Below are 24,355 nucleotides of genomic sequence, written 5' to 3'. Positions count from 1 at the left end.
GTGACGGCTGATGTTTGGAGGGCGGAGCCCGAGGTTTTGGAAGGTGAGGAGATGCCCCTGAGGCAAGGCGTCCTGCTGGGAGCGCACAGCCCAGTCTGAGACCCCAGACACTTGTGTGTGAGCCTGTGGAAAAGCAGCCTGCACGACCCCATAATATGCTGTTAAAATGAAAAGCAACTTCAAAAGGTTGTCTTCCCTGGACCAGGAAGCTGAGTCAATACTTGAACGAATCATTTACCTGGGGTTTTTGCCCAGGTCGTTCCTGGGTGAAGCCTGAGTCAACTGAAGGAAGTCATTTCTCTTTAAAGTCTGCACATGAAGTGCCTCGTGCAGTACTTGACCTTAATTACAAGCTCAATAACTCGTAACTTCTCTCACTGTTGTTCATTCTCCTGAGTTCTCTCACATTTCTGAGAGTCTTTGAATTTTTTCTCACCCTCCCGTATTAGGGTGATATCATTATCCTTCTTTATTCTCTTTGCTTCTTCTACCATCAGTAATGCTATCAAAAGAACATCAGAAATTGATGTGAGATCTGAATTTTGAAGCTTAGGCCTTACTTTTTTTAAAAAAAATCCCCAGAGGTATTCTTCTATGAATAGTCTTCATCTGGGTACCATTCAAATCAAAGACCAACCCCAGACCCAGTGAGCCAATCTGGATATAATCCAGATGTGAGGTTTGACTGCAACCCCCATCCCAAGTGATTTGGAGCTACTCCCCTAGTTAAGAATTACCACTGTCCTTTGGTGCCCTTTTACTCAAAAAATAGTCATTAGTTTACTTATCAAAAAACAGGGGTTCAATCCTCCAGTGACCTGGTGCTGCCCCAAGGACCTTACATTGGGCCATTTGGAACTTTATCCTCTGTTCCAGAAGAGTCTGAGTGAGATCCCTTATATTATTATTATTCCAAAAGTATGTTTTGCTCCTCACCAAAGCCGCTGAATCCAGTATTGTTTGAAAGTAAATATTTAGTCTTACCACACACCACTGGCCTCGCTAATGTGTTTTATTGTCTGCCATCTTCCTCCCAGGCCAAGCTGTGTTTGTTTTTCTAGGACAAACTACTCAAAGCCACCTTCTCTGGGTGTTTTTATACCATTCGTGTTTGTTTTCCTGGGAATGTAAGAATGGCACTTGGTAAGAAGTCTGCTGTGTGGCTCTGAACCAGGCTCCGAACAGCCTCTCAGCCCGTGTTTTCACAGTTGCTCGTGACCCAAAGTCAGTCCTTTCTCTCAACAGCAAAATGCGAACCTCTGGTTCTTCAGCGCAAACGTGGCTTCTTCTTGAGTTTGTAAAAACACTTTCTTGATAGCAGTCTTCTTGGGGTCAGGTTTTGTTTTTAAGCAAATAGAAAGTATGAGTGCCTACAAATAGAATCCTGGGTGGCAATCAAAGAATTGAAATAAATGGAAATTCGGTCATTTAAATTTGACCTTGGCGTTCCTTTGAAATGCAAGGTTAGCAGTAATTCTTTTCAACATCCTTGCCCTGGCCCTTTTTCCTTCATCCACTATGTAAACTGTCTTGAATTGATTGGCTTTGGTTCTACCATATTCTCCTAGGCAAACTAAATTAAAGCATATCTCTTGATTTCAAAATGCAACAGCATTTTTCTCAGTTTTTAATAGGGCTAGAGCGTGCATTCAGAAAGAAACTGGGCAGTCCACTTAACATTTCTATTACAAGAGGTCCTGCTCCCTGCTAACTCCTACAGCTGTTGGAAAAAAGACCCAATAGTTTATGCTAGAGATGTCTTATCCTCAACTGTTCTGGTATGATGGAGTCTAGTGACAGGCCTCTGACTCACTTCTCCGATCTCTCCTCTTTAAGTTCAAATGTCCGCTGACCCTCCTCACAACCCAGGACAATGCCCCACCTGCCCCCTGGTTGTTCCGTTACTTTGATTCTTCACTGAGTACATCAGTCGTCTTTTCTTCTAGAATGTTACATACCACATGATCAGATCTCACTTCTTCTTCCCAAGACTGACATTTCCTCTGCTGGCTCTTCTCTTTATCCTGTATCTGCCCACCCCTCTCCTAGAACTCTTTCTTGATCTCTCCCCACCTGTGTTCTCATCCTATCTTTTGTCACTTTCTCAATCCAAACCTCTTCCTTTCCTTTCCCCACAGTGTCTGTTCATTCCTATGTTTATAGACCTATATTCACCTGTATTGTTTCACTTAATTAATGCTCACAATAACCCTGGGAGGAAAGTAGATACTGCACCCATTTTAAGATGGAGAAACTGCAGTCAATAGGATTAGCTCTCTTGTCCATTCTTTATTCTTGATTTTAACCGTATTATCAGGACCCTCAGTCAACCAACCAATGCATCACCTGCTGCTCTGCAGAGGAAGAAAAAGGCTTCATGTTAGGACATGAGGTTGCATCTTGTCCTTGAAGAGGGTTGCAGAGAAAGGGGCAGACAGAAAACCATCCCGTTTCTCAATTCTAAGATACATGTTTTTTCCCCCACATTTTTAACATCTCTGAAAGTGGGATGCATATTTTAATTATAATTGGCAGCATTTTTCAAGATGTTTTAGTACTATATGAAATAGTGGTGTGTCTGATGTTGTGTTCTAACAGAGGTGTATAAAAGTACAGAGGGGCCTTGGGGGAAAGTCCTAACTCCCTGGAGGAACAGGGGAAGGTTTCTCCAAGGAGGTAGCAGATGGGCCTTTCAGTGGCTTTTTATTAACCAGGATTATAACAAGCAAAATATGCCAGCCACTTTGTTCATCCCTTCTACAAACATGCTCGACATGAGCCTCTCCTGTGAGCTTGGCACTTGGTGAACAAAGCACAGGGAAGCAGAGGAGACAGACGTGAGGCAGCAGTCGCAAGAGTACCTGTGTCTCTGTGGCACCAAAATGCACATAGACCAGCAGTCCACGTGCTTTTGCGAGTGCACACGAGGGAACCAGCCCATCTGGGGGTGTCATGAAGATACGAGCTGAGATCTCTTGAGAAGGATGTATAAAAATCAGACAGGGAGGTAGTGGGGGAAGAGCATTCCAGGCAGAGGGGAAGGCAGGTATAAAGGACCTAAGGCGGGAAGAAGCACAGGATCTTTAAGGACGTGATAAGCTGGAGTGACTGGATCTCAAAGAGAGGTGGGGAGTGGGGCTCCAGGGGCTGAAGAAGTAGACGGAAGCTAACCCACGTGGCCCCAGTGAGGATTTCAGCCTTTAAGACCCAGCACCCATTGGGCCCTCTTGCCTTGCAAGGTAATCTAACTAAGGCTGTGTCTTTCCTCCTCCAGGCTCACCTGGTGGCAGCCTTTGAACAGAGTCTTGGAAACATGACAATCAGGCTCCAGAGTTTGACCATGACAGCTGAGCAAAAGGTAAAGCACTCCTCCCTGCTTAGAATTAACAGCAAACCTCCAAATCAGACTCCCTCTTGCCCCAGAGAACGGTATAGATTTTAGTGTATTTGAACTCTTGGAGTTGAATCGTAAAGAGTTGCACCCTGTTGAGTGCAAATACGGCCCGGATGGGGGTGGGGTGGAGTGGCAGCAACCCTCCACATCTCACAGCCCTATTTCTGCTGCCTTTTTTTTTTTTTAAAGATTTTATTTATTTGAGAGAGAGGGAGGGAGAGAACAAGCAGAAAGGAGGGGCAGAGAGAAAAGCAGACTCCCTGCTAAGCAGGGAGCCCCACACGCGGCTCGATCCCAGCACCCTGAGATCATGACCCAAGCCAAGGCAGACGCCTAACCGAACGAGCCACCCAGGCGCCCCTATTTCTGCTGCTTTTGTATGCTTCTATGCCCGCTGAAAATTGATCCAACCTAACGCACGGGAAAGAGGTTTTGTGGAACTCCTTCGTTGCCTACACTGCCATGCTGAAACCGAGTGGCGCTTCATTTGAACTCTGTACAGGGTGATTGTAGGATGACCAGTATTTCTTGCTGTTCCTCAGGATTCAGAACTGAATGAGTTAAGAAAAACCATCGAGCTGCTGAAGAAACAGAACGCAGCCGCCCAGGCTGCCATTAATGGGGTCATTAACACACCGGAGCTCAACTGCAAAGGTAAAAGAAAGAGGAGCAGTCTCCAGCCCCACCTGCCTGCCCTTAGGAACCCTCCCCTGACAACATGGGGCGCAGCCTCCCTGCCCCGGGGTGCGTGTCCATGTCAGTCGGACGGGTCCTGGGAGGCAGACGCTTTCAGTCCATAATCCAGGCCCCTAGGAAGAGAGCTCTTCCAGCTCAGCCTCTTCCCCGATGTATCTCCAAAACGGAAGGAAATCTATCTATTGGCAAAGTATCAAGTGTTTCACTTAATTTCACCTGTGCCCTTATCAGGCTCTGATATTTACATGTGGATGCAGCCCAACCTGAAACGAGCATCTCATGTTCGTCCAGGGAAGTATTTCTGAGTAAATTGCTTCGTGCTTGTGTATCTTACCTGGGGGGCCAAATGGGGCTGTGAGGACGAGAGCCCTCCCGCTGCAGTGTGATACACCTGGTGATGGTAGAAGTCACAGTGACAGCTAGCATTTACGGGACTCTCACTGTGTTCTAAGCACTCTGCTCCGTGTTGTAAATTATTCATGATTTCATTTTCCTTCCACGACCACCTTATGAGTGCAGTGCTGGTCCTCTCCACAGTGGACTGATGAGAACCCTGAGTTGCGGAAGTGAGAGTCCCATCCAGAGGTCGCAGGGTAGTAAGATAGAGAAGTGGGTCTAGAACCCAGGTCTCTCTGACTCTGCAGCCAGTGTTCTTAAAGAGTAGGCTGCGGGTTTCATTCTGTGCTTGCGCAGGAAACTGGCCATACCCTTTATCGGGCATCACCGTTATTTCAGATATCAGGCCTCCTGAAACGCGATGACAGAGTTGAAATGGGAGGGATTAGCGAGATTTGGCCAGCCCGAGTAAGCGAGGAGGGGCTCACCCATGTTAAGGCCCTGAGATGAGACGGGCTCGGCATTGCCAAGGGGCCAAGAGAAGGCTAGTGAGGCAGGAGCGTACAGAACAGAGTGGGGTGGGGGGGGGGATGCCCAGACAACACAGGCGACTGCCACCGTTCAAAGACCTAATCGGTGCCTGTCTCAAGCTTAAGAGAGCTGGCAGGGCGGGGGGGAGGGGGGCGGGTTGGGAATTCTCTCTCGAAGCCTCCCCTGACTTCTTCTTGGTGGAGTGGCTAAAATTGGGCCCTGGTTTAATTGACTGAAGAGGGCCTAACGTGTACCTGCTCAAGGATCTTAAAACCAGCAGCTGAGAGCAGAAGGTGATGTTGAATGGGAAATACCTAGCGGTCCTCAGGGGTGCAGATTTAGCTGTGAGAGTCATTCCCTGGGACAGAGGAGTGGGCTGAAGGTGGCAGCCTCTGATCCCCTGCCTTGGGTCCCCAGGCAGCGGTACCTCGCAGTCTGCAGACCTCCGCATCCGCAGACAGCACTCGTCTGATAGTGTCTCCAGCATTAACAGCACTACCAGCCATTCCAGCGTGGGCAGCAACATGGAGAGTGACGCCAGGAAGAAGAAGAGGAAGAATTGGGTGAGTGTGCATCCAGAGACCTTGTGGGGACTAACAGACCAGTGTGTCTCCCCCCAGAGCATAGACCTTTGGGAGAGGATCCACAGAAGCTTACGGGGATGTTTCCACCAAACTCAGTGTTGTGCTTAGCTGCTCAAGTACCAGGACTTAACGAAAGTACCACCACCTTGGAGTTTTTCCGTTTCATGAGACTTTCTGTGACATACTCATCTTTCATTTCATATACGTGTCATTTCATCCTCCTCATTACGTTAGCCACAAAGTTCTAGGTACTAGAGCAAAATTACTCTCTAGTGGTTTCTTCTTAGTTATTTATTTATTTATTTTTTTGGAGTGTATATTGCTAGTTATCCCATCATTATCCATAATCCTTACCTGTTTCTTCACACAATTCCATATGATAGCATGAAACCAATTTTCTTTGAACAATTTTTGACCATGTCCTGTAAGTAAAAGTTTTATAATGTAGATATTAGGAGTTAGTGAAAGGTTTTAAACTGGTGCATTGTACTTCAAAATGGCAAGTTGAGTAGAGCCGGTCTCCAATGCATTATTTCTCCATGTTTCCATAATCCCAGTGAGCCACTTGAATTTCTGTACAGTGGTGTCTTGAGCAGTATTTTCCCATTCTCCTGGGAATATTAAACCCACCCACCCAATTTTTTTTTAAGTAGGTTCTATGCTTAATGTGGGACTCGAACTCACGACCCCGAGATCAAGAGTCACATGCTGCACTGACCGAGCCAGCCAGGCACCCTTGTACCCACCCATTTTTTAGTGGTGTCGAGGCTGTGGAGCTCTGATTGACATTTGGTGCTCCCTGTCTTCAGTGCAGGGATATTCCAGGTTGATCTGGAGTGGGCTAGTGCTCACAGGGCCCCATCCTTCAGTGCTGACAACATCGTGTTTCCATAGTAGCTTCAATGTCCTCATTCATTCCATACACTTCTCCCTCATTTTGTGTTATCTTGGATGGGTGGCGAGGTCTAGTAATAGAGCACTTGAGGTTTGAGTAATTTCAGTTACTGACGACTTGCACTAGAAGACTATAAGGCCAGTTCAGTGTGACCCTCTCATCATTCTGATGAAGTTTTTTCTTTGTTACTAATGGCTTTTAGTCAACTCATTCGCTATGCCTTAAATAGGATTAACATATGTTGCTGTTTCTAATATACTCTTGGTAAAATATGGTCTGACTTGATTATCAAAGTGATGAGAGAGAATTATTTTCTATGAAAAACAGTGTTGATCCATTCTCCAATTCAAGAACTAAAACTTACTTGCATTAGGACGGGTCTTGGTTATCGGTAGAATTGGGGAAGTTGGATAATGGGCATTTTTCAGGTGATCTTAAAACTTAATTCTGTCTAATCCTTGTAATCTCCTCTTCCACTTGGCCCTTTACCAGAGGCTTTAGGTTGATGGTTTGTGTGCCAGATCCTTCTGTTTCTGTACCTGGAAAGTTGATGAAAAGTAGGAAATGGGATCTCGATCAGCCACACTGGGACATGCCATTCCTTATGGATGTAATGCCGATGGGTTAAAAAAAAAAAACCCATTAACTAGTTCAGAATGGCCTGTTTCAGAATTTGTTAATGGCTAAGAAAACCTCCAGGATGTTTTCAGAAGGAAAGAAAGATTTTAGTAGAACAGAAATTACTTTTTAAAAGACCTTTTTTCAAGACAAAACTTATTTTGGTCTAGAAATATACGTGCTTATCATGGCTTTCAGAGAAGACCCTGCACTTGAATTCTTTATGTTCTCGTTAGAGTTTTCAGATCCAGCTCATGATTTGGGGAATTTGTGATACGCCAGTTCCTTTTTCCCAATATAGTTAATACATTTCTTACAAATGCCTACTTTTTTTGAGTAACAAGTGAGACGGCTAAGTCCCTGCTTATTCTATCATCTTATGTGTACACAAGGACAGCAGGAACTCCTAAGTAGATCTCTCCGAAGGCTCTACAGCCGTGTTGGGACTAGCTCAGCAGTGAAGCTATTCTCTCTGAGAAAAGAAGACACAGACATGCCAAAAAAAACAAAGTTAAGGCCTTAAGAGACAAAAGGGTGAGAATCACAGGAAGGTCGGGGGCAGTCATTTCAGCCAAAGAAGCTGGAAGAACTCGGATTGTAGGGACTTCCAGAAGCGCTATTCCTTTCCTTTCATAGTGAAGGAAGTTGCCTCTAATGCTCTGGAAGATTCGTGTTCCTACCGGCAACCTCCTCTGTGTGTGGTGTTTACTATTGGCCATGTTATGTCTGACAAGTCCAAGGCTTTCCCTGTCACTGGCTTTCTCTGTTAAAAATTGTCTTTTTTCCTTCCCCTTCCCCATTTTTGCTTGCGTTTTCCCTGGCAGGTCAATGAGGTAAGCAAGACCAACGTTAATATCAGATACCAAGCTAACCCATCCATTGATATGACTAATCTCCTCTGCATCCGTCACCATGTCTGAGCATCCTGCTTTGTTGCTGTGTAACCTCATCCTCCCGCCATCCATCTGCTGAGCCAGGCTCTGTCTTGCTGTTGGCATCTAGCCTCGAAGCAGGAGTAGGCATGGAATGTCACCCACAGGTCCAATCCTTTGAGCTGTCAGCACCAGATAACTCTTCTTCCCTTACTGCACTGATTCAAGAGAGCTGTTGGGAACCTTTGTCATTGGTGGTGGTGGGGGGGAAACATGGGAGAATTAATTGCTCTTTTGTCTGCATGTCTCTGTTTTGCCAAGGCCTGAGTGTTGGTTGCCGCCCCTGCCTGGCTGATGGTCTTGTATGTTCAGTTACGCAGCTCCTTCAAGCAAGCCTTCGGGAAGAAGAAGTCCCCCAAGTCTGCGTCCTCTCATTCAGACATCGAGGAGATGACCGATTCTTCATTGCCTTCCTCACCAAAGCTACCACACAACAGTTCCACAGGTTCCACGCCACTGTTGAGGGGCTCTCACTCCAACTCTCTGTAAGTCTGTCTGTCAGGGACACACGTGGGTCAGACGATGCCTTTGGCCCCCAGGAACCCTCCCAAATAGGAATGGATAGGTGTCCTGTTAACCATTCATTTTCTCCTTGGAGTTTTGTACATCATGCTTTCATAGGACTGGGCATGTTCTTCCAATGTTTTAGGACTGGAGAGGTTGAAAGAGAAAGGAATCTTACATTGTTCTGATGGTGTCACTGGGTGGCCATGGGCAAGTGCTTAACCCCTCTGTTTTCCATTTTTTTATTTGTCAAACTCGGATAATGGTTGTTGGCTACTTATCCTATCCTAAGCATCAGACAAGATAAATGGATGTGAAAGAGCTACAACCATTTTGCTCGATCTCACGACCCTGAGAGATCGTGATCTGAGCCAACATCAAGAGGTGGATACTTAACAGACTGAGCTACTCAGGCACCCCGTGGAGAGGTTTTTTTTTCTTTCTTCTAAGTTTACTTAAGTAATCTTTGCATCCAGTGTGGGGCTCAAACTCATGATCCCCAGGATCAAGAGCCGCACGCTCCACTGACTGAGCCAGCCAGGTGCCCCATGCATTGGAGAGTTTTAAGCAGGAGTGTAAGATCATCTGAATTCATGTTTCACAAAGATCAGTCTCCTTTCTGCAGATAAGGAATTCGGGGGAGCAAGAGTAGAAGTATGGCAACCACATAAAAGGCTAATAGCGCTCTCCCCCTCGTCCATCCCACTCTGGCCTCTTTTCTGTCCTTTGAACACTCCAGTCACACACCCCCGGGCCTTTGCCCTTTCCGTGCCCTCTCCCTGGTACACTCTTCCCCTAGATAGTCTCTCTCTTCAGGTCCCTGCTCGATGTTTCCTTCTCACTGATGCCTTGCCTGCGTACCTTGCATAAAATAACACCCCCACCACAGCCAACACTCCCTGTCACCCCCTTGACCCATGCTCTGTTTTTCACCATGGCACATGTCACCACCTGACCTGTAGAGTTCCTCAAGTTATTAGTTCTTTGTTCTTTGTCCCTACCACCACCACCACCCAAAAAAGTACAGTATGAGCTACATGGGGGTAGCTACTGTGGGATTTGCAGACATTCAAATATTAGGTGAAACAAATGGTAACTCAGAGTAGTAGTGAGTCCTGGGTGGCTTTAAGATGTGTTCTAGAAGAAAGTTGACAGCACGTGGTGATGTCAGGTGTGCGGGAAAGAGAAGAATAATCCTTGAGTGTTCCTAGATTTGTAACTTGCGTACCTGGGTATGTTTCTGGAAAGGGTAGGAGGCATGGGCAGGGCAGGGCAGGCTTCAGGAGCTCTGGCTTGACTGTTAAGTCCAAGCTGCTCAGGAGACATCCATGTGGAGGCGCCAGCCAGCCTGGGACTCCTGCAGGTATAGATCTGGGAGGCATGGGCTCATGGGTGGTCCTGAAAGCTGGGAACCTGGAGGATTCTCCACAGGGCTGGATAGAGATGGAGAGGAGCCAGAGGGCCAACAACTGAGCTCTGGGTGCTCTAAAGAGCAAGGAGAACAGCCAGTGGGATGGGCAGAGGTGGGAGGAAACTGGGAGCAGAGAAAAGAAACTGCTGGGAGGGGGGCGGTAGCTGGGCCAAGTGCTGCCGGGCAGCCGGAGAGGATGAGGGAGAGTGGATGATGCACTTGGCTGTGCAGCATTCCCGGTGGCCATCGAGAGAATGCTGCCTCCAAACCCGCTCTCCCCGTAGGGATTGGGCGGGGCAGACTCTGGGCTCTGCTGCCCTTCTCTGGCATTCCACAGCATCCAGGCACACTGGAGATGTTTGTTTTTGGTCTGGTTTTCCAGAGTGTGGGCAGAGAGCAAATGCTTCTTTCCAACCTTGAAGGGTTTGTAAGAATGTACAAATCTAGATGTGAGAGGAAGTTCAAAGAAGAAACCCAAGGCAGAGGAGTCAGGGGCCCAGAAAAGTTCCTACCCTGTGGGCGAAAAGAATGGTGGTATGGGAAGGCAGTGTTTCCCACACTTGAGGCGTTTAAAATTAGGTATGCCACCAGCCCTTCATCTGGCCAAGACAGTGGAAATATGGGAGTAACATGTTAGGGACTGAGTCGGAAAAAATCTGCATCAGGGTGCTTCAGTAAGTAGTCCATGAAGTGGATGAGCATGTATTGAGTGCCTGCTGGATATAGTTCAGGAGCATGGACTCCAGACTTAGGAGACCCACCAGATTCTATCCCAATTCTGTTATCCTGGTTTTTTTAATGGGCACGTTAATCTCTCTAGGACTCAGCCTCCCCCTTTTTAAAAGGGGATAATTGTTTTTTGGGTTTTTTTTAATTTATTTTATTATGTTAGTCACCATACATTACATCATTAGTTTTTGATGTAGTGTTCCATGATTCATTGTTTGTGTATAACACCCAGTGCTCCATGCAATACGTGCCCTCTTTAATACCCATCACCAGGCTAACCTATCCCCCCACCCCCCTCCCCTCTAGAACCCTCAGTTTGTTTCTCAGAGTCCATGGTCTCTCATGGTTCATCTCCCCCTCTGATTCCCAGCCTTCATTTTTCCCTTCCTACTATCTTCTTTTTCTTTTCTTTTTTTTTTTTTTTAACATATAATGTATTATTTGTTTTAGAGGTACAGGTCTGTGATTCATCAGTCTTACACAGTTCACAGTGCTCACCATAGCACATACCCCCCCCAGTGTCCATCACCCAGCACCCCCATCCCTCCCACCCCCCACCACTCCAGCAACCCTCAGTTTGTTTCCTGAGATTAAGAGTCTCTTATGGTTTGTCTCCCTCTCTGGTTTCATCTTGTTTCATTTTTTCCTCCCTTCCCCTATGATCCTCTGTTAAAAGGGGATAATTGTAATACATCTCCAGGATGGAGTAAATTAAATAATATACATCAGATACCTGGCACAGTTGTTCATGTATTCAGTAAGCATTTGCTGAGCACCTATTACGTATTGGCCAGTGTGATTAGACACCGGAAGTGATGCCGAGAACCCTGGTCCTGGAACAGCCAGCAGCCATGCAGGGGGTAACCTGTTAAGTGCAACCAAATTATCAGACCTAACAGAAGGCTAGTGTAGAAGGAACCAAGGGAAAAGGTGCTGTCTTGGGCACTAGGGTTAGAGACTAAAACTTAGCTGGGACTGTTGCAGAAGAACTTAATTTTGGGGCACCTGGCTGGCTCAGTCGGTGGATTCTGCCAGACTCTTGATCTCAGGGTTCTGAGTTAGAGCCCATATTGGGTGGAGAGATTGCTAGAAAATTAAATCTTAAAGAATTTAATTTTCAACGTCATCTCTGTTGAGTAGGATATTCCTCCCGTGTCATCTTGCAGTTGTGTGTTTCTGAGAACTGGGCTATTTTGGGGGAGCACGGTACTCTTGGTGCACTTATTCTCAACACAAGCCTTATCTTAGTTTGCTTCTCTTTGTAAAGTCACTGGCCAGGTTTTGCGAAGTAGCCCATGTAATATATCCCACAAGGCAGGTGCTGAAGAAGTCTTGTCTCTCTTGCTGTGAAAGCTTTCTAGGGGGAAGGTACAGACCCTGTGAAGGAGACTGGGGCAAGACGCCTGCCGCAGAGGGCCAGACACACCAGACTGATGGTGTGAATCGAAGCCAACAATTCCCTGCAGTGAACTGGAGCCTCCGAGGTCCATGCAGGGCGCGGTTTAGCAAAGACTGGAGTGTCACGATGGAATTTGGTTCAGACTTTACACTCCATTTAAACCAGGAAACCATACTCCTCTCTGAAGAAGAAACCAGTGTTTGCGAGCTCCCTCTGCAAACCTTGGCAAACCAGAAAAGGCATGACCATATAGTTAAACCTTACAAACCTTAGGCTAGTCAAAGCACAGGGGTGGGGGGTAGGGCGGGGAGAAGAGGATCTGAAGTCTACACTTGATCTTAGGCAAAAGGCCGAGAAGCGATAGGAGGATCTGAAGTCTAAAGACATTTTCTAGCCTCTTATCCCAGATCTTTTAGCCTCAGTTTCTCAGAGGCATAGGGTGGGAATAATCATAACATTTTCAGGAGTTTGTTAGAGGTTTTAGAAGATTTTGAAGCCAAGAAACTTCCTTGGCTGCTAACCACTTTTAAAAATCAGAGGTAGTTTTCCTCTCTTTGCATCTCTCAAATGAAAACCATTCAGGTGCAGGTCGAGAAAATAACAACAGAAAGATTTGGCCATTCAGGTGTTAAACTTTTCTTCTAGTCCTTTCTGCCCCCAAAATACAATTACATCTCTTTTAACAATTATAAATGGTTTCCCTCTGGCAATGAACATTTCCGCACCCTCAACCAGTTTTACAGGTCAGGCTTTTTTTGGCCTCAAATCCAGGACTTGGTCTTGGAGAGTGGGCTACACGATTATTTCTGCAGAGACCACATGTTCACCATGTCTTTCGGAGATAATCAACCTCAGCTTTGTAACTTTATGAACGTGGGTTTTTTTTTTTCTTTTCCTTTTTTTCTATCTTCAGTCCAAGAAATGTGAAAGCTACTCATTCTGGATCACCCCAACCCTGGATCCAATGATCTTTGAAATCAACAGACCTTTTTTTTTTTTTTTAATTTTTTTTTTTTTTTTTTTTTTTTTTTTTTTTTTTTAGAGAGCCCTCTTTTCTAACATGGCGATTCATCATGACTTTTCTGATCTTCCATTTAATGCTGCCTTGTCAGGTATCTGAACAGCAAACCTAACTAATCACAGAAGGAACCAGCCTAGATGGACCACCGCTTAAGACAGAGGGACTCCACGGGGCCCTCGGGTCCCCCGATCTGGCATGCAGCTGGAAAGACATCAAGCCCCACACAACTGTTCTGTTTTCACATAAAACTGGGACTTTTGTGTCATATCCTCCTGTCTGCTTTCTGATGATCTGAGATGCTTCTCTTCCTTGCCATGAGCTTATTTAAGCAGTCTGGGCAAGTGGGGGGAAGGAAAGAATGTTGCTCTCTTAAGACACTTTTAAAAGATTGAGTTTTAGAATCTTTCGGTTACTTTTACTTTGGGGCAAATAAAAATCACCCCTCAGCTATTTGACCTTAGAGTGTCTAATCTTTAAAACAGACAGTTGACCCTCCTTCTCTGAGTCGGTTTAGATCTCAAGGGCCATGCGGTGTCATTACAGGGGCCCAACTGTGTACACATTGGGACAGGGGGATTGGTTTCAAACCCCGAAGGTTACTACTCCCTTTTGCCGACTCCTGTTTATCCCAGATTATTGGAATTTTGCTGAAGGCACACCAAAGCCATTCTGATCGCCTGAGCTCTGCAAAGAAAGAGCGTAGAGAAGCAATACAGTCTGTGAATTTCAGGAGCTTTGGTATTATCGCCTCCAGGAAGCCCCGGCCGGCTGGTTAGACAGGGTGACTGCCGAACAAACCTGCTGGTGGACATGGGCCGGTGGTCAGTGGAGGACTGAAGGGAGATGATCTCAGAGCTGCTCTCATCAGTTAACACCTCTCCTTCCCTAGCATTTCAGAGTGCATTGATAGTGAAGCCGAGACGGTCATGCAGCTCCGAAATGAGCTGCGAGACAAGGAGATGAAGCTGACAGACATCCGCCTAGAAGCCCTCAGCTCCGCACACCAGCTTGACCAGCTCCGGGAGGCCATGAACAGGATGCAGGTGAGCCCCGGAGCACGGGCCGAGCCCCAGGCTGTCCTGGAAAGAGCACTGCTGTCCGCCACGCCCCCAGGTCCACAGAAAGTGTCAGCCCTCTGCTTTGCGAGCCTCTTTCTCTCCTCCTCTCTTTTTTGCTCTTTCTTTTCCAGAGGAGCAAGGCTCCTTCTCTTCTCATGCCCTCCCAGATATTGCTCAGAGACGAATCTTTTCAAAGCCCAGGCAGAACCATGCCTCCCCCTTGGTGTGACTTCCAGTGGCTCCGCGTACCATGGTTCCCACCCCCCCACCCTGCCGAGGGCTTCTGTGGGATCCTTTGTACTCGGAATCTGCCACCTGCCCACTTGCAGTTCCACTTCCCAGACTCATCAGCCAGAGGGAGCCCCTGACTGCTCCCTTTGCCGGCGCCAGGAATTTCTGTGTCATAGTCCTTGTGTTCCCTCCGCGGGGAGAGCCTTCTGCACAGCCGAACTGGATCCTTCCCTCAAGGATTAGCCTCCCCCTCTACAAAGCTTCTCCAGGTCCTGCATCTGTAAGAGTTAGTGCCCTCATCTGAATTCCTCTAGAGGTATTCTCATCTTCCCCCCTGGACTAGAAGGCGTTTGGGTCTTCTGGCTGTTCTTTTTTGGGCATCCCCTTCTCTGGGTGCAGCCCCGGTGCTGTGCATATGGTAGGTTTTTCCCTGTAGAAGTGTAGAGATGAAAGAGCCCGGGGGGTCTGCCAAATGGGCCCTCACTGGAGAACCAACATTTCCCAAAGGAGGTTCCATAGAGTGCTTGTTCCGGGAGAGGCTCTGAAAGGAGAGCTCCAGGCTCAGCTGTGTGTAGGACTGCTGCACACCGTGCGCCCCCTCTCAGGTCCGCTGTGCAGAGGAGCTCCTAAAGGCTCTAAGCCCTACGGGAAAGAAACCTGTCAAGCCCAGAGTCTCGCGAACCTCGCGGATGGTAAGACTCTTTCTCAGTTAAGACTCAGGCAACAGGCTCTGGGAAGCATTTCTGAGGTCTTCAAAGGCCATCTCTCCACAAGGAGAGGACTGAAGGGAGATGCCCCGCCAGACAGGGTCTTGTGTGCGCGCAAGAACAGCCAGCGCGGCTGGACCTCGCCGATGGTGTGGCTGGCCGGGCCTCGGCTTGGATTCCCGCCTGATCCCTGCACGGGACTTTCCCGTCCCTCCTCCAGAAGACGCTTGCTCGTGTTCCATCCACCTGGTAAGCGAGCCTCTCCCTTACTCTTTGCAGAGTGAAATAGAGAAGCTGAAAGCTGAGAATGACCGGCTGAAGTCCGAGTCTCAAGGCAGTGGCTGCAGCCGGGCGCCCTCCCAGGTGTCCCTCTCGGCCTCCCCTAGGCAGTCCATGGGCCTCTCCCAGCACAGCCTGAACCTCACGGAGTCAACCAGCCTGGGTGAGTGGCATCCCGGGGCTGCGGGCAGGCCAGGGCCTGCAGCCGGCACTCCACTCTCCGCGCAGGAGTCCCAAGAGAAGCAGATGAAAAGATCAAATGGCGAGGCAACAGGCGTGCGTGCACTTGGGGTGTGTGTATGTGTCTGGGTGTGCGTCTGCTACCGACATGAGCTCAGCCGTTAGACTGCTGTCATGCTTTGCTCCAGTGCCCCCAGTTCTCCAGGCCATTAGCTTGGATCCTCTTGTCCACCATGCTGAGTTCTGTTTGATCCATTTTAAGAGGCTGACCTACAGCCGAATGCTGCATAGAAACCCCATAGTAGCAGGTCCCCGTTGGGGCAGTGGCTTGGTCTGTGGCCTTCCTGCCTTCAGGATGGATTCCTGGCCGGCACCATCATGAGCGAACATGACGTAGGTTTTCTTTGTAAGCATATTGAGGCTGACGCTTTGATTTCTTACCCATGACGCTGCGTTGCTATCGTTTTGGTTGAGCCTCTGCCTCGCACTTCCATTTGGCAAAGTGCATCGTCAGCCTGCTGGTTCTTTGGTTGGTCCACCATTGGTTTCTGTGGTTGCATTCTCCATTCTGCCCTCTCCCCTTCCCCCACCCCACTTCCCTGCACCCCGACACCTGGTTTGTCCCGCTGCCGTGCCAACAAGCAGCGGGGGTGTCGGGAAGCCGGCTTTGCTGTCCCCATGTGCCTAAGGCTGTTGATGTTTTCCATTCGCAGACATGTTGCTGGATGACACTGGTGAATGCTCGGCTCGGAAGGAAGGAGGCAGGCATGTTAAGATAGTTGTCAGCTTTCAGGAGGAAATGAAGTGGAAGGAGGTTAGTCGGATCCCTTTCCCTGCTCTGCTTGTCCCTACCTAGTGTAGAGATGGCATCGTCAGAGCGTATCACCTCAGCACCGAAGGTGATTCGGAGGTACTACTAACACTTTCCTTACCTAACCACGATCCCCAGCAGCATTTTGACACGATTAAAGTAAGCAAACGGCCCTTCCCTCCTCCCTCTCGCGTTTGGAAAGTCTAATAAAGAGTACTAAAGATACTCCCGTGTCGCCCTTGCACGGAACTAACTAAACGCTAACATCGGTCAGAAACGGCTTTTCTGAATTTGATGTGTTCCGAAAGCCCTTCAGGGGCAGCTAAGCACATTTAGCGCAGAAGGCACAGAAGCAAGCTGACCAAATGCAGCTGACCAAGAGCACCAGTCTTGTCCAGTGTTCAGAGACCGCGGACAAGGTGGGACACCGACGGGGCCGAGCCACACAGGTGGCTGACGTGAAGCCGGTGGGGCGTCCCAACTCCCCAAGACTGAGGAATCTTGAGTTTTCTGAGTAGTTCCTGTTCTCTTCCAGAGCCTGAGGAGGCCACACCCACACTAGGGACTATTTTTGGGGGTAGGGGATGGGGGTTGACAGAGTTGATTTTTAGCCATTGATTGAATCCACATGATGCTATAACGACCATCTCTCAAATAAGCGGAGGAAGATTTCATGAGGGGTTATTTCAAGTCCTTCTTCAGCTCTTTGTTTGTTGTTTCTCAGCATCCTTGCCGACACGCTGTTTGTCGCCTAGGAGTGCCGGGGAACCCTGCAGTGCCCACCACAGCAGAGCTGTCTGCAGCCAGACTCTCTTTGCCAGAGGATTCCACTGTGTGGCTGGCTCTCTAGTCTTGTTGAAGGTGGGGAGGCCCAGATTTTGGAGCTGCCAGTGATTATCTCCTCATCTAACCTAAAAATATGTGTCTTTTACATATAAAAATAAATATAAAGAAGTCTATTTTCAGAGCTTAAGTAGTGGCATGATAGGACTATCAGGGAAAATTCATTCTTAGAACATTCTTACAAAAAATTCAGGTGATACCTGGGGATATGCATTAACCCAATGATCCTCAACAGGAGCAGATAGATTCTACATTTTACAGAAGTTTGAGTCCCTTTTAAAAACTCTGTTGTTCTGGATCACTGTGGTATCCAGATGAAGTTGGTCAACCAGACGTTGTTACCCTCCATTTTACAACTGAAACCTAGCGCCCAAGCATCATTTACTTGAGGTTATAAGGGAACTGGTGAGGCCAGATCTTCTCACCATAAAACTGGTGCTCTTTTCTCTGCTGATTTTGCTTAACTGCCACATACACCCCAACTGCCTGCTGCCACTCTCCTAATTCTGTATTCTTCTGAGCATGTCAGAGCTAAGATTTTAAAATGCGACCAAATGGAATATTCTATTAATTTTTCTTTAATCATTGTGATTAGTTAACCCCCCCTGTGCAGAGAGCCCTGTGGGTGAAATTCAAAAGCAGTAGAAAAAGTATTTTTTTGTGAACTTCACAGAGTTTTACTTGTTTTCTGATTTGAGTATGTTTTAACTTTTAATTAGTAGAAAAGCAATAAACATTATTTAAAAAAGAAAATAATTGAGCGTATTCTATTCTGAAGGAGTTTAAGATCTAGCAAGGAGATAAACTTGATATACAAGTAAGACATAAGTACCTAAAAATAAACAAGTACAGAATATGATAATATATCAGTTATGTACAGAACCGGTGAAGCAATGTGAGCTCTGCGCCTGGTGGGTTAATCATTGAAGGCTTCCTGGAAGAGGTGAGTTTGCAAGCAAGGTTTGGAAAGGGAGAGATGGCAGACAGGAGAGGGGAGAGCATTCCAGGCAAGGGATGTGATCTATGCGCTATGCAAGGCACACCTTTAGTAGAAGGTTCTAAACTCCAGAGAGGAGATCCTCTCTTCCTGACCCATGGACTACTGTTTTTGCAAGAGAGCAGGGAAAGTTTTTAAGACTATTGTATTCCATCTACGTTGTATCTGGTGTTAATAACAAATAGGACTTTTATTCCCCCTCTCAAACCATTGGTGGAGTCCTAAGGCAATCTGAGTCCTTGCTAAACTGTGTCAGAAAAGATCCGCCTGTTTTTCACCTGCGTACATTTCCTTACCCTTAGGATTCCAGACCACACCTCTTTCTTATTGGCTGCATTGGAGTTAGTGGCAAGACGAAGTGGGATGTGCTCGATGGGGTGGTTAGACGACTGTTCAAAGTAAGTGTCTTAAGAGGACGGCTACGGTAGTCTGCCTGAAGTGGGGGCCTGGGCTCCGGGAGGGAAGGGGCGGTTTGTGTCCTGAACGTGGCCACTGCTTGGGTCTGCCCCCACCCTTGTGTTGCTGGTACTTGTCTCTGGGCACTCCGGTAACAGGGGGATGGTGAGAACAGACTGGTGATTGGCCAGCCTGTTCCTGGCTACCCTTGGCAGTGGTTGGCCAGCCAGTGAGAGTCATTTCCCTGGCCTCAAGCAGTTATTTGAGCCTCGCATGGTGAACGGCTAATATCCAAATTCTCTCTTCACCTTAGAATTGTGTCCTATTGAATATACTTTGAATTGAGTGCCCCGTGGCCAGGGCTAAGACCTCAAATTTCCATTCTTCATTTCTGTGGGATTTGATCTGACTTGCCCAGCATCCTGGCCAACACTTCAGAGTCTATGATTTGTGCTTCATGTGACATTAACATCTGATCAATGTCCAGAGTCAAAGATGTTGGCATAGTTATTTTCGTATTTGTTCTAGTCACATCACTGGAGTGAGTGTGGATGTTTGTCATGGGAGAAATAACTCATGAGTACTGAGGAGAACCTGCAAGCACAAGATGGTTTGGAAGAAGCTTTTTGTACCTTTTTTTTCCTACTGTCCTGAAGGGAATCAGCAATCATAAGCATTCATTAATCATATCCCCTAAGCATTATTGGTAGCCTGCATTTTTGGTGCCAGAGACCATGCTAACATTACCCCAATTTATTTCCAGGCCTGTGAGGAAGGTCCTATTATTTTCCCACTTAAAGAGGAGGAAAGCAAGGGTCAGCTCACTTGCCCAAGATCATGGAGCTAGAACACAACCACGTTGGTCTAGTTGAGTTGGTCTGACTTTAAAACCTGACTTACCCAGTCCACTGTGGTCTCTTTCTAGCTTCTAGATTCAGGTGGCTTCACCCACAGGAAGCCCTGTGTTCTGTTCTCTGGCCAAAGATCCTTCCCCATCTTGGCAGGCTGTGGAAATGTGACCGGCCAAGGGATGTGGATGGCTGAGGGCAGACAAATCCTGCTTCCTAGAGCCAAAACCTGAACTCTGCTGATGGGCAGTTTAATCTTAGATTAAAAAGACAACAGTTTGGGCTGAAAAGAGCCTGTGGGGCGTCACGTGTGAGGAAGTGAGACCATTAAAGGTAGAGAGGCCTGTTCTCGATATTCCACGTCAGTCATCGTCCAGCTACCTCCTCGTCCACGGACCTTCGGTGCAGGTTCACTGACCTAAAACCTTTTGGTCACTCACCTCAGAGGGCATACTTTCCAAATTAAACACAGTTTTTCCTGTTTAAAGACCAAAAGCTGCTTTTTTCTTGCAGCCCTGGGATTTGCTTCTTTTATCGTAAGTGTGGAGTTTGCTGTGAGCCAAGAGAAGGGGCTGGTGGGGAGATTTCTTGTCCGAATTACTTTCTCATGAATTTTCCAGCACTATTCACAGGCCCTGGTGTCTTCAGGACTTCATCTGAATTTAAGAAAAGCAGTCTAACTTTTCCTTGCCTGGTTCATCCAGACTAAACGTTCACGATTGTGTTAGGGCTCCCTCCACATCACTAACCAAATAAATCTGTACTTGAAGAGGCCTGTGATACTTGGTCATCATCCCCATAGAAAGCTCTTCCCCCTCCTTGTTCCACAGCTCGGTTTCAACCCAGGCATCAATTGAGAGAGAAGATGATCATAAATCACCCAAGAAAAACATGAGTCATGGGCAGATTTCTAGCCACATCTTTGATGGGGTCTTGATTTTATTCTTCCCAGGAATACATCATCCACGTCGACCCCGTGAGTCAGCTGGGGCTGAATTCAGATAGTGTTCTGGGCTACAGCATTGGGGAAATCAAGCGCAGCAACACCTCCGAGACCCCCGAGCTTCTTCCCTGTGGCTATCTGGTCGGCGAGAACACGACCATCTCTGTGACTGTCAAAGGTAATTTGGCCGATGGCGGAAGTTGGAGTTTTCAGGACTTGCAGTTTTTGTTTTGTGACTTGGCGTCAGAAACCATGGCCACAGTGTGTGTGGGTAGGCTTCTCTACCTCTGCAACCACAGTCCTTCTTATCTAAGCAAGTTCAATGGCCTTTAGCTTTTTCCACACCACCGGAAGCAAACAATTTTAGTTTATTGCTGAAGTTCTATAACAAAAGGTCCCATTAAGCCTTATGACTCTGAGATGTTGGAATCTTAATAGCCCTGCTGAAACGGGGCTCCGCCAGTACCCACGGGTTACTCTTGCCAGCTGGCCTTGGACGTGGTCCCATTCTACAGGTGGGAGCTGCGATGTGCTCGAGGGCCACGCGTGCCCACGCATGGCGCTGCTGGCCCTTCCGGGTGCCTCATCCCCTAGGGATGCTAGGCCCCAGGCCGAAGTGTGTTCCAAGGAACACTAGGCCCACAAAGTATTCTTGTGGGGGGAGAATCCTGGCCAAATAAGTCTAGAAAACTGCCTCATTAGACCCATTTGTGTTCAGGGGACAGAGAGATAGGAGTGTACGGGTGCCAGGTGCACTAACTCCAGCCTCGGATACGCTGACTCCTGTCAGTAAGGCTATTGAATCCAGTCTGACACAAATATATTTGACTGCAAAAGCCCTTTTTTCCCTCTATTTTATGAACCTCCCGCCGCCAAAGAATAGATTAATAAACACTGTGCGAAGCTCACCCTTCAGGTTGTCCCATCTTACTTCCCTGTAACTCACAGCTTTTTTTTTTTTTTTTTTAAAGAATTTATTTATTTATTTGACAGAGAGAGACACAGCGAGAGAGGGAACACAAGCAGGGGGAATGGGAGAGGGAGAAGCAGGCTTCCCGCGGAGCAGAGAGCCCGATGTGGGGCTCGATCCCAGGACGTTGGGATCATGACCTGAGCCAAAGGCAGACGCTTAACGACTGAGCCACCCAGGCGCCCCTAACTCACAGCTTTTGACTGTAGTTTTAACAGGGCACTTTTGGGGTTGTTTGATGCAAGCTTTGTTTCCTGGTTGGGAGGTTTTCCAGAAGCACCCCACCATTCCTTAGGAGCAGGAATCCACACCTTGCTCTGCCATTGACGGGCCTAACGTTACCGCACAGCTTATCTTACCAGCAAGCGCAATTGCACACACGTGGCCTCGGGTGCAAGTGACGGGAACCTACCCCAAACTAGCTTTAGCGGGAATGCTAAACACGTGCCCTGCAGTGGGTTCATCTGCAGAACAGTCATTCCCAGGGGGTTTTAGGGCAAAAGACCAAAAGAGCAGCGTATATGTAGAGAGAGATGTTTTTGTGGGTTTTTTCCTCATTATTAAGTTTAGACGAGAGACCCTGCATTCCGCACTTCGCATCGAGTTTCAACCAGTGTAGGCTACACTGAGCTCAGTACCAGGAAAGTCTTAGGCCTGTACCCGGAAGATAAGTCCTTTAGAAACCTTCATCGTGGTCATTCTGGAATAGTCTCCTGCATGTAGGGGCCATTCTCGGTTGAGGGGGGGATTAGAAACAAGCATATAAATGCATTTGTGGGGTCTATTTGCAGTGAATAATTATGTAAAAGGAAGATACTATTATAAAATAGAATAAATGGGGGTACCTGGCTGGCTCAGTCAGTAGAGCACGTGACTTTGATCTCGCGCTTGTAAGTTCGAGCCCCACATTGAGGGTAGAGATTACTTAAAAATGAAATCTTAAAAAAAAATAGACTAAATGCTCTTCAATATATTTTTTACCTACATACACTAGTTTTCTTAAGGTGAGTTTTAACAGAGTTACTTTAGGTTTTAGACAAGTAACCTTGGGTGGATCCTCTCTTGAGAATGATATCAAGAAAATAGTTTTTAAAAAGCCAACGACCCTGGGTGGCTCAGTAGGTTAAGCATCTGAGTCTTGATTTTGACTCAGGCCATGATCTCAGGGTCTCGGGGTTGAGCCTCACGTCAGGCTCCACACTCAGTGGGGAGTCTGCTTCTCTCCCTCTGCCTTTCCCCCTGCTCCTGCACATGCTCTCTTTCTCTCTCTCACTACAAATGAATAAATAAATCTTTAAAAATAAAATAAAAGTAGATAGCCAACGGCCCTGGGGTGCCTGGGTGGCTCAGTCAGTTAAGTGGCTGCCTTGAGCTCAGATCATGATCCCAGGATCCTGGGATCTAGTCCTGTGTCTTGCTCCCTGCTCAGCGGGGAGTCTGCTTCTCCTCTCTCTGCCCCTCCCCTCTGCTCATGCTTTCTGTCTTGCTCTCTCAAATAAATAAATAAAATCTTAAAAAAAAAAAAAAACCAACAGCCCTTATGGGTGGAGCTGTCCCACGTAGGAAAGAGGAAAGATACGTTTCCTCTTGACATTGTTGAGGCTCAGAGGTCTGGGTGGGTAGCATCTCAGCTTTCGCCTACCAGTCATCACATACCTGAATCAAATGGCATTTCTTTGCTTTCAGGATGAAAGCGTGGCCACCTCTGTGGCATATCTGAGTGTGGGCAGCAGTGGCACAGGGCACGAGAGACAACAGGGTGACAGGCAAGCCCAGGGTCTTGGCAGACACGGGAGACTCAGGTTTGGGCTGGGCAGACACCAGCAGCACGGCAAATCCAGACAGACAAGCAGAGCCCAGAGTCTTAGGAACTCTGCAGAGGACGGACGGGGCCCTCGGGCCCGGGTGTTAGAGTGGAGTCAGTCTGGGCGAGCTGGCCGAGCCAGGTGCTAGACCACACCGTGCTCGTGAGCAGGCTGCAGTGGCTGCCTGCGCTCAGCCTCCCGTGTACCCGGGTGGGCAGCCGTCTCAGATGAGTGGCCGCCGTGGAAAGAGCCAGGCAGACCCAGGTGGCAAGCGCAGAGCTACCCATTCCACAGGGCTTCAGACCCTTCCTGTCCCTCTCCAACACAGGGCTCGCGGAGAACAGCCTGGACTCCCTGGTGTTCGAGTCCCTGATCCCCAAGCCCATCCTGCAGCGCTACGTCTCCCTGCTGGTGGAGCACCGGCGGATCATCCTCTCCGGCCCCAGCGGCACCGGGAAAACCTACTTGGCCAACCGGCTGTCCGAGTACTTGGTGCTGCGGGAGGGACGGGAGCTGACGGATGGTGTCATCGCCACCTTCAATGTGGACCACAAGTCCAGCAAGGTGAGGAGGTCATTTGGAGGCTGCCACCCAGCCAGGGGGTGCTGTGTGGCCCTTCAGAACTGTCGAGGCCACCACCGCCCTAATGGGAAAGCAGTGTTGCCCGGGTGCTCTCCCTTGGGCTTGTGAAAGCCTGGTGGTGGAAGTCAGGATGGGGTAGCAGAAGGGAAGGCTTGAACCCAAAACTTCCAGTGAGGAGTGCCATCTGTTAGGCGAGCTGGTTCATTTCTCACTTGCCCGCTCTGAGCTGGCTGTGATGCTCAGTGCTAGGAGTCCTTTAGGATCACCCCAGAAGCATCCATTTTAGTTTACCAAGAATTTGTCATGTGCCTACTTGGTGCTCTTTTTCTCCCAAATGAAACGTCCTCTTGAGGAACAGTGCTGACACTCATAATATCAGCTCACATCACAGACTGCTTGCCCATGACCAACAAACTGGCCACCTCACGATAGTACCCTCAAGAGAGAGGTCGTGGCTACTCTCCTGTCACAGAGAAGGGACCTGAGGCTCGAGGCAGGTGGCCATGTGCCTAGGAGCCCTTGGATGGTACAGAGCAGTGGACTAGGGCTTAAGTCAGCATCTTGGACTCCAGAGCCAGCAAACAGGCTCAGTCCTGCTTCATGGGGACCGATGGAGACGTCTGGACCTGGTCCCGGGCGAAGATCGTGAAGTGGT

General features: G+C 48.0%; 1 protein-coding gene across 9 annotated transcripts in view; it reads left to right on the top strand.

Annotated features, from left to right (window-relative positions):
- The window catches only part of NAV2 (neuron navigator 2), a 711,830-nt gene that overhangs the window by 670,296 nt on the left and 17,179 nt on the right, over window positions 1-24,355 (top strand). For 8 of the 9 annotated variants that reach the window (XM_078058306.1, XM_036077556.2, XM_078058305.1 and 5 more), the window contains 10 exons: window positions 3,275-3,358; window positions 3,937-4,048; window positions 5,375-5,520; window positions 8,299-8,471; window positions 13,940-14,093; window positions 15,326-15,488; window positions 16,219-16,319; window positions 18,459-18,554; window positions 20,353-20,521; window positions 23,447-23,682. In XM_078058306.1, the coding sequence (XP_077914432.1) occupies window positions 3,275-3,358; window positions 3,937-4,048; window positions 5,375-5,520; window positions 8,299-8,471; window positions 13,940-14,093; window positions 15,326-15,488; window positions 16,219-16,319; window positions 18,459-18,554; window positions 20,353-20,521; window positions 23,447-23,682 (1,434 nt within the window). Of the gene's footprint in view, window positions 1-3,274; window positions 3,359-3,936; window positions 4,049-5,374; window positions 5,521-8,298; window positions 8,472-13,939; window positions 14,094-15,325; window positions 15,489-16,218; window positions 16,320-18,458; window positions 18,555-20,352; window positions 20,522-23,446; window positions 23,683-24,355 lie in introns of those variants that run through there. The other variant, XR_013442389.1, reaches the window with a different exon arrangement.

Source organism: Halichoerus grypus, chromosome 11 (genome assembly GCF_964656455.1).
Source record: "Halichoerus grypus chromosome 11, mHalGry1.hap1.1, whole genome shotgun sequence".
NCBI lineage: Eukaryota > Metazoa > Chordata > Mammalia > Carnivora > Phocidae > Halichoerus > Halichoerus grypus.
This window is presented reverse-complemented; position numbering and strand designations above follow the sequence as displayed.